This window comes from Procambarus clarkii, chromosome 76 (assembly GCF_040958095.1).
Source record: "Procambarus clarkii isolate CNS0578487 chromosome 76, FALCON_Pclarkii_2.0, whole genome shotgun sequence".
Lineage (NCBI taxonomy): Eukaryota > Metazoa > Arthropoda > Malacostraca > Decapoda > Cambaridae > Procambarus > Procambarus clarkii.
The window spans coordinates 12,342,796-12,357,908 of NC_091225.1; the positions used below are offsets into that span (position 1 = coordinate 12,342,796).

General features: G+C 39.9%; 1 protein-coding gene across 1 annotated transcript in view; it reads right to left on the reverse strand.

The window, feature by feature from the left end:
* Positions 1-6,824: 6,824 nt before the first annotated feature.
* Positions 6,825-15,113, reverse strand: part of LOC123771427 (WD repeat-containing protein 47) — a 369,075-nt gene continuing 360,786 nt past the window's right edge. The window contains exon 13 of the mRNA XM_045763929.2: positions 6,825-13,476. Coding sequence (XP_045619885.1) covers positions 13,331-13,476 — 146 coding nt within the window. The 3' untranslated portion in view covers positions 6,825-13,330. The remainder of the gene's footprint in view (positions 13,477-15,113) is intronic.

The window sequence follows — 15,113 nt, forward strand, 5'->3', positions numbered from 1 at the left end:
GTTCCCTTTATCTCAAACCCTACCCAGCTGCATGTACCAGGGTATACTGTAGATGGCAATCTGGAGTTTAGCCAGTGGCTACACTCCCTGGCTGTTCCCTGGGTCACTGTTACCACCTGCATGGAGGTGCCAGTTTCCTATTTGGTGTCCTTAGTATTTCATATATATATATATATATATATATATATATATATATATATATATATATATATATATATATATATATATATATATATATATATATATATATATATATATATATATGCGAACATGCCTGAATGGTCCCCAGGACAATATGCAACTGAAAACTCACACCCCAGAAGTGACTCGAACCCATACTCCCAGAAGCAACGCAACTGGTATGTACAAGACGCCTTAATCCACTTGACCATCACGACCGGACAAAATGAGGTGATAGCCGAGGCTATTTGAACCACCCCACCGCCGGCACTCGGATAGTAATCTTGGGCATAGCATTTTACCAAATCACCTCATTCTTTGGGGCACACGTGAGGAACACAAATGCGAACAAGCCTGAATGGTCCCCAGGACAATATGCAACTGAAAACTCACACCCCAGAAGTGACTCAAACCCATACTCCCAGAAGCAACGCAACTGGTATGTACAAGACGCCTTAATCCACTTGACCATCACGACCGGACAAAATGAGGTGATAGCCGAGGCTATTTGAACCACCCCACCGCCGGCACTCGGATAGTAATCTTGGGCATAGCATTTTACCAAATCACCTCATTCTTTGGGGCACACGTGAGGAACACAAATGCGAACAAGCCTGAATGGTCCCCAGGACAATATGCAACTGAAAACTCACACCCCAGAAGTGACTCGAACCCATACTCCCAGAAGCAACGCAACTGGTATGTACAAGACGCCTTAATCCACTTGACCATCACAACCGGACAAAATGAGGTGATAGCCGAGGCTATTTGAACCACCCCACCGCCGGCACTCGGATAGTAATCTTGGGCATAGCATTTTACCAAATCACCTCATTCTTTGGGGCACACGTGAGGAACACAAATGCGAACAAGCCTGAATGGTCCCCAGGACAATATGCAACTGAAAACTCACACCCCAGAAGTGACTCGAACCCATACTCCCAGAAGCAACGCAACTGGTATGTACAAGACGCCTTAATCCACTTGACCATCACGACCGGACAAAATGAGGTGATAGCCGAGGCTATTTGAACCACCCCACCGCCGGCACTCGGATAGTAATCTTGGGCATAGCATTTTACCAAATCACCTCATTCTTTGGGGCACACGTGAGGAACACAAATGCGAACAAGCCTGAATGGTCCCCAGGACAATATGCAACTGAAAACTCACACCCCAGAAGTGACTCGAACCCATACTCCCAGAAGCAACGCAACTGGTATGTACAAGACGCCTTAATCCACTTGACCATCACGACCGGACAAAATGAGGTGATAGCCGAGGCTATTTGAACCACCCCACCGCCGGCACTCGGATAGTAATCTTGGGCATAGCATTTTACCAAATCACCTCATTCTTTGGGGCACACGTGAGGAACACAAATGCGAACAAGCCTGAATGGTCCCCAGGACAATATGCAACTGAAAACTCACACCCCAGAAGTGACTCGAACCCATACTCCCAGAAGCAACGCAACTGGTATGTACAAGACGCCTTAATCCACTTGACCATCACGACCGGACAAAATGAGGTGATAGCCGAGGCTATTTGAACCACCCCACCGCCGGCACTCGGATAGTAATCTTGGGCATAGCATTTTACCAAATCACCTCATTCTTTGGGGCACACGTGAGGAACACAAATGCGAACAAGCCTGAATGGTCCCCAGGACAATATGCAACTGAAAACTCACACCCCAGAAGTGACTCGAACCCATACTCCCAGAAGCAACGCAACTGGTATGTACAAGACGCCTTAATCCACTTGACCATCACGACCGGACAAAATGAGGTGATAGCCGAGGCTATTTGAACCACCCCACCGCCGGCACTCGGATAGTAATCTTGGGCATAGCATTTTACCAAATCACCTCATTCTTTGGGGCACACGTGAGGAACACAAATGCGAACAAGCCTGAATGGTCCCCAGGACAATATGCAACTGAAAACTCACACCCCAGAAGTGACTCGAACCCATACTCCCAGAAGCAACGCAACTGGTATGTACAAGACGCCTTAATCCACTTGACCATCACGACCGGACAAAATGAGGTGATAGCCGAGGCTATTTGAACCACCCCACCGCCGGCACTCGGATAGTAATCTTGGGCATAGCATTTTACCAAATCACCTCATTCTTTGGGGCACACGTGAGGAACACAAATGCGAACAAGCCTGAATGGTCCCCAGGACAATATGCAACTGAAAACTCACACCCCAGAAGTGACTCGAGCCCATACTCCCAGAAGCAACGCAACTGGTATGTACAAGACGCCTTAATCCACTTGACCATCACGACCGGACAAAATGAGGTGATAGCCGAGGCTATTTGAACCACCCCACCGCCGGCACTCGGATAGTAATCTTGGGCATAGCATTTTACCAAATCACCTCATTCTTTGGGGCACACGTGAGGAACACAAATGCGAACAAGCCTGAATAGCCTCGGCTATCACCTCATTTTGTCCGGTCGTGATGGTCAAGTGGATTAAGGCGTCTTGTACATACCAGTTGCGTTGCTTCTGGGAGTATGGGTTCGAGTCACTTCTGAGGTGTGAGTTTTCAGTTATATATATATATATATATATATATATATATATATATATATATATATATATATATATACAAGCGTAAATCTTACAATTGGACATAGCACACAATTTATGTGAAATAAATAATAAAAATCACTCATTGCTGTTGATAAAAGTTGAGTGGCTTCTAGTATGGCCGTCATGCACGTTCACACACTGACTGGTGATGTTAGACATGGTCCTCATTTCTTTACAAGAAGGAAAGTGAGGGACTCAGGATTTTTTGTTCAAAAAGGGGGAGTGTTACTGGAGGCCTGAGGAAGCAATTGTGAGCCTCAAGTATGTGTAAGACTTCTAAATTTTAAGTAGTTTCCTATTACATCAGATGATATGATGCGCAATCTGAGCATAGTTAGGTACCCCATTATATGATGTGATGTGCAGCCGAAGGCTTAAGACTGCACAAATTCTCAAATGTAACCAGAGATACGCTACGTACAAGCGCCAGAGATACAATGCATACAAGCACCAGAGATACACTACGTAGAAGCGCCAGAGATACACTACGTACAAGCGCCAGAGATACACTACGTACAAGCACCAGAGATACACTATATACAAGCACCAGAGATACACTACATACAAGCACCAGAGATACACTACGTACAAGCGCCAGAGATACACTACGTACAAGCGCCAGAGATACACTACGTACAAACATCAGAGATACACTACATACAAGCGCCAGAGATGCACTATATACAAGCACCAGAGATACACTACATACAAGCGCCAGAGATACACTATGTACAAGCACCAGAGATACACTACATACAAGCACCAGAGATACACTACGTACAAGCACCAGAGATACACTACGTACAAGCACCAGAGATACACTACATACAAGCACCAGAGATACACTACATACAAGCACCAGAGATACATTACATACAAGCACCAGAGATACACTACATACAAGCACCAGTGATACACTACGTACAAGCACCAGAGATACACTACGTACAAGCACCAGAGATACACTAGGTACAAGCGCAAGAGATACACTACGTACAAGCACCAGAGATACACTATGTACAAACACCAGAGATACAGTACATACAAGCACCAGAGATACACTATGTACAAACACCAGAGATACACTATGTACAAACACCAGAGATACAGTACATACAAGCACCAGAGATACACTATGTACAAACACCAGAGATACAGTACATACAAGCGCCAGAGATACACTATGTACAAACACCAGAGATACAGTACATACAAGCACCAGAGATACACTATGTACAAACACCAGAGATACACTACATACAAGCACCAGAGATACACTATGTACAAGCACCAGAGATACACTACGTACAAGCACCAGAGATACACTACGTACAAACACCAGAGATACACTACGTACAAACACCAGAGATACAGTACATACAAGCACCAGAGATACACTACGTACAAACACCAGAGATACAGTACATACAAGCACCAGAGATACACTATGTACAAGCACCAGAGATACACTACGTACAAACACCAAGAGATACACTATGTACAAACACCAGAGATACACTACGTACAAGCGCTAGAGATACATTATGTACAAGCACCAGAGATACACTACGTACAAGCACCAGAGATACACTATGTACAAGCACCAGAGATACACTACGTACAAACACCAGAGATACATTATGTACAAGCACCAGAGATACACTACGTACAAGCACCAGAGATACACTATGTACAAACACCAGAGATACACTACGTACAAGCGCTAGATACACATTATGTACAAGCACCAGAGATACACTACGTACAAACACCAGAGATACACTATGTTCAAGCACCAGAGATACACTATGTGTTGATGAGGTCAAAAGGTGTCTGCTGGAGCTGGATGTGACAAAGGCTGTTGGGCCTGACAGAATCTCACCATGGATACTAAAGGAAGGTGCACAAGCACAAAGTGTGCCACTCTGTATGGTGTATAACAGGTCACTGGAAACAGGAGACTTGCCAGAAAGTTGGAAGACAGCTTACGTGGTCCCAATATACAAGAAGGGTGACAGGCAAGAGGCACTGAACTACAGGCCAGTTTCCTTAACTTGTATACCATGCAAGGTGATGAAGAAGATCGTGAGGAAAAGGCTCGTAGAACATCTGGAGGGAAGTAACTTTGTAACGCACTACCAACATGGGTTCAGAGATGGTAAATCGTGCCTCACAGGTTTAATAGAATTTTATGACCAGGCAACAAAAATTAGGCAGGAAAGAGAAGGGTGGGCCGACTGCATTTTCCTGGACTGCCAAAAAGCCTTTGACACAGTACCCCATAAAAGGCTGTTAAAAAAGTTGGAGCAACAGGCAGGAGTAAAAGGGAAGGTGCTCCAGTGGATAAGGGAGTACTTAAGCAACAGGAAACAGCGAGTAACGGTGAGGGGGGAGACATCAGAGTGGCGAGATGTCACCAGCGGAGTCCCACAGGTCTCAGTACTTGGACCCATCCTGTTTCTAATATATGTAACCGATCTTCCGGAGGGTATAGACTCATTCCTCTCAATGTTTGCTGATGATGCAAAAATTATGAGAAGAATCAAGACGGATGAAGATAGACAGAGACTACAGGATGACCTGGATAAACTGGAGGAATGGTCTAGAAAATGGCTGCTAAAGTTCAACTCAGGAAAGTGTAAGGTGATGAAATTAGGCAAAGGGAGCAGGAGGCTGAACACAAGGTATCATCTGGGAGGTGAAATCCTGCAAGAGTCAAATAGAGAGAAAGATTTGGGGGTTGATATCACACTGAACCTGTCCCCAGAGGCCCACATCAAAAGAATATCATCAGCGGCATATGCTAGACTGGCCAACATAAGAACTGCCTTTAGAAACTTGTGTAAGGAATCTTTCAGAACCCTATATATACCACTTATGCAAGACCAATCCTGGAGTATGCAGCTCCAGCCTGGAGTCCATACCTAGTTAAACACAAGAGAAAGCTACAGAAGATTCAGCGGTATGCCACCAGGCTCGTCCTGGAACTGAGAGGAATGAGCTACGAGGAAAGGCTAAAGGAGCTGAACCTCACATCCCTGGAAAACAGAAGAGTAAGGGGAGACATGATAACCACCTACAAAATTCTCAGGGGAATCGACAAAGACAAACTCTTCAGCACGGGTGGGACACGAACAAGGGAACACAGGTGGAAACTTAGTACCCAGATGAGCCACAGAAATGTTAGAAAGAACTTTTTCAGTGTCAGAGTAGTTAATAAATGGAATCCTTTAGGCAGTGATGTGGTGGAGGCTGACTCCATACACAGTTTCAAATGTAGATATGATAGGCTCAGTAAGCTCAGGAATCTGTACACCAGTTGATTGACAGTTGAGAGGCAGGACCAAAGAGCCAAAGCTCAACCCCCACAAGCACAATTAGGTAAGTACGTACAAGCACCAGAGATACATTACGTACAAGCTCCAAAGATACACTACATACAAGCACCAGAGATACATTACGTACAAGCACCATAGATACACTACGTACAAACACCAGAGATACACTACGTACAAGCGCCAGAGATACACTATGTACAAGCGCCAGAGATACACTATATACAAGTGCCAGAGATACACTACGTACAAGCACCAGAGATACACTACGTACAAGCGCCAGAGATACACTATATAGAAGCGCCAGAGATACACTACGTACAAGCGCCAGAGATACACTATGTACAAGCGCCAGAGATACACTACGTACAAGCGCCAGAGATATACTACGTACAAGCACCAGAGATACACTACGTACAAGCGCCAGAGATACACTATGTAATAGCGCCAGAGATACACTACATACAAGCACCAGAGATACATTACGTACAAGCACCATAGATACACTACATACAAACACCAGAGATACACTACGTACAAGCACCAGAGATACACTACGTACAAGCACCAGAGATACACTACGTACAAGCACCAGAGATACACTACGTACAAGCGCCAGAGATACACTACTTACAAGCAACAACTCTGGGAATGTGTTTCACTGGAATAGACATGGTAACTATCTAAAATAATATACCAAGCACAGATCTGACATTTATTTATTAAATTACAGTAAGTATGAACATAGGTGAAAAAATATACCAAATTATACATCAGAAGGAAAAAGCACATCACCAGAGTTACCAAATGAGCAATTGACAAAAGTATTTTAGTTACAAAAGTATACATAATCCTATAGTTGCTTAGTACAAATAAAGAAATTCTATAAAAATTAAATAAAGGATAATAAACTTTCTGGTTTAAAATAAAAGCTGATTAAGATAATTAGATGGAATGCATAAATTCATAAAAGAGGGTTATTCCATGAGATTCTTTTAATTTACATTAGCTAAAACCTGCTGTTATTGAGTTACATGAGTATTGAGTCAAGCTGAACGAAACTAAAATATTTATATGAATAACAAAATACAGTTGCAAAGTCTAATTTACAACAGTTTAGTAATCAAATATCCATATACAGTACTATAATGAGAATTCATAAGTGTTTCTAAGGTAGAGTTGCCAATAACATCACAGCACAGGATTCAGGAAAGTATTCAATACATTTTAAGTGAAGAACTTATGGTTACACAGGACATGTTAAAGGATCTCAGGGCGAGGGTAAACATTTCCAGTCTACACGAAGGCTCAAATCTTACAAGTAGCCAACTATCACCGAGATTGTATTAGGAAGCGAGTTGTTATAAGTTCTCTTGGTGTGTCTTGGACTAAAGGAACAAGATATATTTATTACTCTAGAAATTTTATACACATAAAACTTGATAAATAAAAATATATTATATGTAACAAAAGGCTTTTCATCATTCTACTTTACAGACAAATTAACTTAAAATAATTAATCCCCAATCCCCAATTAATTCTTCAAATAATCAAATTCCCTGTAAGTGGCTTACAACAGCATGTTACATGAGACCAAAGTGAAGGTGTGGTGGCAGAAGTGGCAGAAGAAAGAACTGGAAAGTTATATTATAAAACAACAAGAAGTTATATTTACTGGGAAGTAAGTATTGTAGACATCCAGCTTTGGGTACATATAACTGTATTTACATCGTTATTTACCCTGCACATGACGCAGCTCAACACGAAAGCCACATCGGGAAATATGCTCTGAAGTGTGGATCCATTTCATATATCTCTGGTTGGTATGCAAAATAGTTTCAAATAAATCTTACTACTTTTCCTAAGCTTTGCCTTTAGAGACACCTAAAAGTGTTTTTATTTATACAAAGGATAGTTTTATTGATTAAAAAATATTTGCAAGATTCTTCATCTGACCATTTAATAGTATATTGAGGGTAACATCAGACAAAACACACTAAGATATAGAAGCTCTTCCTGTATTTAATAAAATACTGACATATTTTCCTATAGCGAGAAAACATATCCATCTAAATTCACTATCTTATGTTTTAACTATAATACTGTACATCAGTTTACGTTTCTCAGGCAAACATTATTCTGAACAAGTTTCACCTCGAGCAATGATATTTGAATTGCTTAACAATGAATGAAAAAACCAGTATCTTAAATAATACAAAGGAACAGCTACTATATCACATTTATAAATCACTATTAAATTTGGTTGAGGTTACCATTGATAGAAATCCTCTGTCAACGGACAACAGCTAACCTAACACGTTTATGGCTGTACATCAAATATTTACATGCCTATAGAGCAGAAGAAATTAATGCAACCAAATAATTGCAGCCATCCCAGTGAGCTTCAGACACAAGACAGATTACTATGATTATTTCATGCACCAAACTCAACACAAATCCAGATGCAATTACTGTACTAATAAAAAAATCTCCGAATGCAATATTTACCCAGGCCAATAAACGTGACACACTTACTGTCGTTGCTGAGCATATAAGGGTCATTGTGACCTTATACTTGTGCTCGTCATATTGCACATCAATTGTCACAAATACTTGGCTCCATTCCTCAAAATCAGTGAACACAAGATCAGAAAAAATTTGGTTATTTTCTTTTTAACTTATGCATCTTTTATAATATCTTTGCTTTCTTATCAGTAAAAATTAGATCACCTTATTGTATTGTAAAAGTATCACTTAATGATTTACAACTAAATTAGCAAAATTTTATTATAATAAAAACACCACATAAGGAGATCTGGAAGATTAACAGCAACAATTACCATATTGTAGAATATGACAAGGTTTTACATTATTACTAAATTATACAAGGCTTGTTCACACTGAAGATTATACATGGCTTGTTCACACTGAAGATTATACATGTTTTGTTCACATTGATTATGCACACTCATGAAGTTACCTTAAAGCTTGCCAACAATGTATATACAGCATACATAATAACTGGCAGTCATGAGCATTCCATATTCAACCAGCAAGGACGCCTCTGTTTCCCTACGGAGGCAACACTCGGGGAGAAAAATAACCCCCAGCGACAAATATTTTATTATACATTTTCGAAAAAATTAAGTATTTAATGCCAATACTAGTTTATTATAAGTTTGCACATCCAAGTTGTAGTAGACAATAAGTAAACTTGGATTTGGAATGGGACTCCTTGCTCTGTCCCGTCTTAATATGGTATAGAATAGGCCACGACAAAGGCAAAGCTGATCCCTCAATAATGACACACTGCAGTACCATCATTGTAACTAAGATATGTTGTGATTTTTTAAGAATAGAATATAAATATCATCTCTTAAGGCAAAAATTTAATCAACATTCTGATGAAATGAATCACATTAATCATAAGCTGAACTTATGAGAACTTTTACATTGTAGAGAAACACATTGGAACTACACAAAGGATTTCATAAATCAGGTCCACTACCATAAGTGAACACAAGGACACAGTGCGTGAAGATGCACTAGTTTTTTGAGCAGCTCGCAAAACTTCACATATACTCAATGGCACTAGTAATTGCTGAAATATCTTGTAAGATGCATTTTGAGAAATATTTTCAGTAAATCTGAATGAAACAACAATTATTTAGAATAAGTTAATGAGGACCACAGAAAAATTATTCACTTTATGATGGGTGATGAAGCTAAATGTTGTCTGAATGGTGTTGTTAACAAACACAATTGCCAGGATTGAACTTGAGAGAGAAAGAGAGAGAGAAATGTATAGATATAGATAACAACTATGCACCAGCATGTGCTGCACTCTCACTGTGTTGGTGTGCAGTGTGGAGTTATGAGAAACTTCTTGATGTAATGCTATTTCACCTGCAATGATGGACCACTTGTTGAATAAAGTCAACAATAAGCAAATACAATGGGATTATATTTGTTCATCATGAATATTCTAAGCCTTAATCTTCAACCAGAAAAAAATTAATAATCAGGGAAAATATAGTGGTAAATAACCCAAGACTCCTGTGCCAGACCTTGTATAAGTTTTACGTTAGATTCATAAACAAACAGCATTTAACCTGAGCTTATGACTACATTTTAATAACTAGACATCCTTTGACCATGGGTGCTCTCAGAAGGTTCTCCTGAGCTCCTCTGTCAGCATATCTCAATATAATGTTACATGTTATTCCTAAAGGTACAAATCTTGACTGTCTCATGATACTTGTCAATAAAATAGGTTTGGTCATTGATGGGAGTGATGGAGAAGTAAGATTGAGGAGGTATGAATGATGCAGTGTGTAGGGGTTGGGGAGCAGAAGACTTCAGGATGAGAGAGTTGGGAGGGGTTGTGAAGTGGGTGGGGGTAGGTCACGACATCCCAATAACCTAAATTTTTGGGATCGTCTCAAAGCTTTCCAAATGTACTCATTAGAAAGGAGACGAGAGAAATATAAAATAATATACACATGGAAAGTACTGAAGGGCCAGGTCCCAAATCTACACAGTAAAATAACAACGTACTGGAGTGAACGATATGGAAGAAAATGCAGAATAGAACCAGTGAAGAGCAGGGGTGCCATAGGCACATTCAGAGAACGCTGTATAAACATCAGAGGTCCTCGGTAGTTCAACATCCTCCCAGCGAGTATAAGAAATATTGCTGGAACAATTGTGGACATCTTCAAGAGAAAACTAGATAGTTTTCTTCAAGAAGCACCAGACCAACTGGGCTGTGGTGGATATGGGCTCCAAGCAACAGCCTGGTGGATCATACTTTCTCAAGTCAGCCTGGCCTCGGGCCGGGCTTGAGGAGAAGAAGAACTCCCAGAACTCCATCCAGCAAGTATCAAGCAAGTGGTGCAAGTGACAAGGTAGCAGTATTGAGGAGAAAGGTGTGCAGGTTGTGGTGTATGACAGTTAGGAAGGTTGTTGAGGGGAGGAAGACTTGCAATACAACAGTGGTGGCCAGATAGTGGTACAGCATTAGGTGGGGCAACAGTATCACTTAGTGATAAATCTATCTGGACTTGTCTCTTCCAATTTAGATCTCTCATAACCAACAAATACAAAATACAACAGCTGTCACTTGCCTTGGCTAAACAGTCCAATAACAACACAAAGCTCAGTTTAATGATCATTCATAAACGTGTGAAGTTTGAAGCCAATACACATGGCTCTCTCAAGATATTGCACAGATATTTAAAACAAAAAATAATAAATAGCAGTTACTGGGCTACAGTAACAAATGACAAAAAAAAAGCTGTTTCACGATCAGTCATCTCTCAATTGATTGGACTCGTATTCGATTCCCATGCAGATCAAGACATTTCAACCTGTCCTCTTAAAAATAATGTCACTTTTGGCTCGTATGTGCGCTATGGCCAAATTTGGATGTAATTTGAAATGAAATCGACTCGCAAAAGTGACGTACTGTTCCGTTTTCTGTTTGAGTTGTCCGGCCTACTCGGTAAGGTTAGAAGAGGAAACTTTCAATTAACATTTTTCATGACGTTTTGAAATGTTATGAGAATTTCCTGCCCACCTAACCTATCAGAGGACCCTTAACTTACTGTTGTTAAAAAAAAAATCCCAAATTTATTTTAATTTTTTTTTCATTTTCAAATTACGTCCACTTTCGGCCATACGGGCAAACGGCCAAAAGCGACGTTATTTTTAAGAGGACAGTTTGGACATTTAGCCATATCTGCTTACAAGTGATGTGTCTGGCCACTGTGGTAAGACAGATTAGAGACAGTACCCCTACTGTACATGGTATCATTAATAAATAGGTGCCTGGGAGATGGACAACTGTTATGGGTTGTATCCACAGTAGGCTTTTTGGGGTTGCTATAACATCAACTGCCATCAGTAAAAGACGACCAGTTAAAGCAACCAAAAATGCACACTGGGTCCTGGGAAAAGGTGTGCAATTCGAGGGACCTCAATAAACACTAAGAGGCTTCCTGTCCAACACACTGGGGCATCATGTGTACTCGTGGCCACATTGTTCAAGTGTCACACCAACCACACATTTGACCCAAAATTCAAGTACAGTATTTTAAATGAATACAATGGAGCATTCTTGAAATATTGAGTAGAAACCTCAAGAAAAAATAAATATGACAAAACTAAGTTATCCATTACTAGGATACCTAATATTTATGCAATATAGCATTGTAAATGCAAGAGAGCAGTCTACATTATATACTAATTTCAAATACCTATCACAGACCTTTAGTAAGAAAACCACAGCTCTCTTGAAATGATAAACAAATTCTTAATATCGTTCCCAATTTTCTGATAGCCAAAATATATAATCAATTTTGGTATGGACTACAACCTCTAGAAATGCAATATAGAACACTTGACTAAAATGTAAAACCAAAATGCAAAAACAGTACATTCACACTAAATTCTTTTTCTATAATTTTTTTTAAATTCAGATTTGATATACAATATTCTACATTCATATAAAAATTAATGAACTCTAAATTTCTCCAACACAGTTATATTTGAATACTTCACATGTTATTATCACAATGGTAACAAAGTAAAGATTTACAAGTTATACAGTCAGCTTTGGGTGTTAGCACGAGTACACATTAACATATGGAACTACTCGCTTCACATTCCTAAAACCTTGCACAAAAACAAAACAAAAAAAATAAGTTCAAATTGTGTAATGGAACTCTTGATCTACATAATCTACAGTACTTGTGTAAACCATTTATCTTGAGATTTAATCGAGTCAATAAGCTACAAGACTAACGTCATACTATTATCACATGGATTTAACATTCTTTGCACAGGCATTCCCACACACTGATGCCCTATACGAACCTTACGCATGGATTTCTCGCAAGACTGACCTTTAAGACAGCTTCCTACTCATGCCATGACCATGCCACACAAAAAGAGAAATGACTTGGAAACTTGTTAAAACGCACTTATGATGCTCATTTGAACGTAATTATTTTTATCTACTGCAAGGTACATTGAGGATGAGTTCATCAGCCACCAAGAGGTTCAAGGAATTCATTGCGACCTTGCAATAGTAAAGATAAGAGATATTTATATCAAGACATATTAAAGTTAAGGGGTGGCTGGTTTATACATACACATCTTATGTCAGCATGGATTGTATATCTGTGTGATACTGTGATGATCCATATTAAACAGGAGGCAAGGCCCACAACGTGCACATCTTGTCTGCAGAAGTCGAGATGAAAGAGAAGTCAGTGGGATGCCATCGACCAGAGATGACTTTATCTTGGTGCTCGGCCACAACAACGCTGGGCAACGGCAGGGTCAGGTCACCTGCCAACACAACCAAAATGTAGTCATTTTTACCAAAAATTTATATATTTTTGTTTAGAACACTATATATAATTACAAACAATGACCACTTAAAGTACTTAGCTTTGGGAAAAGTAAAAAACCAGCGTTGAATGTAATGAAACGTAATTTTTTGGGCGACCCCAGGAGGCTCCTTGGTGCTATCATGCTAATGTATGATGTATTAGACTTACTGTATATTAAACAAACCCCACATGGTAAGAAAAGTACAACGAGGAATCGAAAAGAGAGGTAGAACTCCCTCCAATCCTGAGGAAACAAGCAAATGTCACACTCCACTGCCGCACCATGTATACGTTATATTACTGCCCTTAGGCACTGTGTTGTTGATTTAAGCAGGTCCCTTTTATTTATCAGGGGAATTCACAGTACTTAATGAGAGAGCAAGCAATTAATTGGTTAATCTGCCTAATTATGAGAATTAGTGCCAGCTGTCAGTGTAGTGACGGTGTCTTGAGTTTACGTAAATTGTTTTGCTAGAGTAGTGATTCCACAGAGTAGTTCCTTGCAACTGTTGCAAGATTAGAGGGGGCAGTAATGTAGGTATACTTTTGTGTTGCCAAACCGTGTGTCATTACTGACTGGGGGTACAGTAATTAACGTTTTGCCAAGAGCTGCAACCGTATGTGGGCTGTGCATCCTTTTGTTATGCCATTGAGAGTGTGACCTATGTAACCTGGGGTTACTTTGTGTTCTTTATGTTGTGTTGATGACTTAAGGATTCAGTGAGAGTTAATTGGGGTAATTAACATCACAAAGGGTTGCACATTACTTAATGAGGGAGCTGTTAAGGGAAACAGTGCTGAGCTTGTTGAGATACGTTTCAGGTGCAATTAATTGTCCATGTGACAACTAATTGACCACTCTAGCTAATTGTGTAATTAGCATTCTCATCATGAATTCACATAGTGGGGAGGAACTGTCAAGGTCTGACAGTATTTGTGTTAACGTAATTTGCTCGAGACTAATGACCTTTCTGGGGTACAGTATCCACTCAATTTAACGGCCTATATGGGCTGTACCCTGGTCGTTATTTCCGGAGCTCCGTTATTTCCGAAGTTAAGTTGGGTCGGGTAATTTTTCAAGTAACATTCAGGTAGGATATATTTTATACTGTATAACTAAAATTAAATAAAGTACATTGTGTAATTGCGTTCCAATTTGGTGCCATGTCGACGATTAAGCCAGCTGGTGGCTGCTGCGTGGATGATGTTTGAACACGGTCTGATCAAGTCCAGATGGGTGGGAAAAAATTGGTTCTTTCCTTTGTATTGCAAAATATTTCATGTATCAATCAGTGATTGTTAATATTTTCTCAATAAAATTTTAGAGATGTGTTTTGTTTTACCCTGAACAATATATTTTTGTGGTAATGTATTTTTAATGTTATGACACAGGCTGTGGCGGCCATGCCATAACAATGGTGATCGAGCCTTGTCACCGAGAGCTAGCCAAGACGAAATATTTTGAGCTCGCCTTTTCTCTGCTAATGATAGAATATACATTTGCAGAGACTAATATGCAACTTTTGTTGAAAAAAAAAAGCAATTAATATGTTGAAATACTATAATAAAATTGGTAAATTGACTTACTTTTAA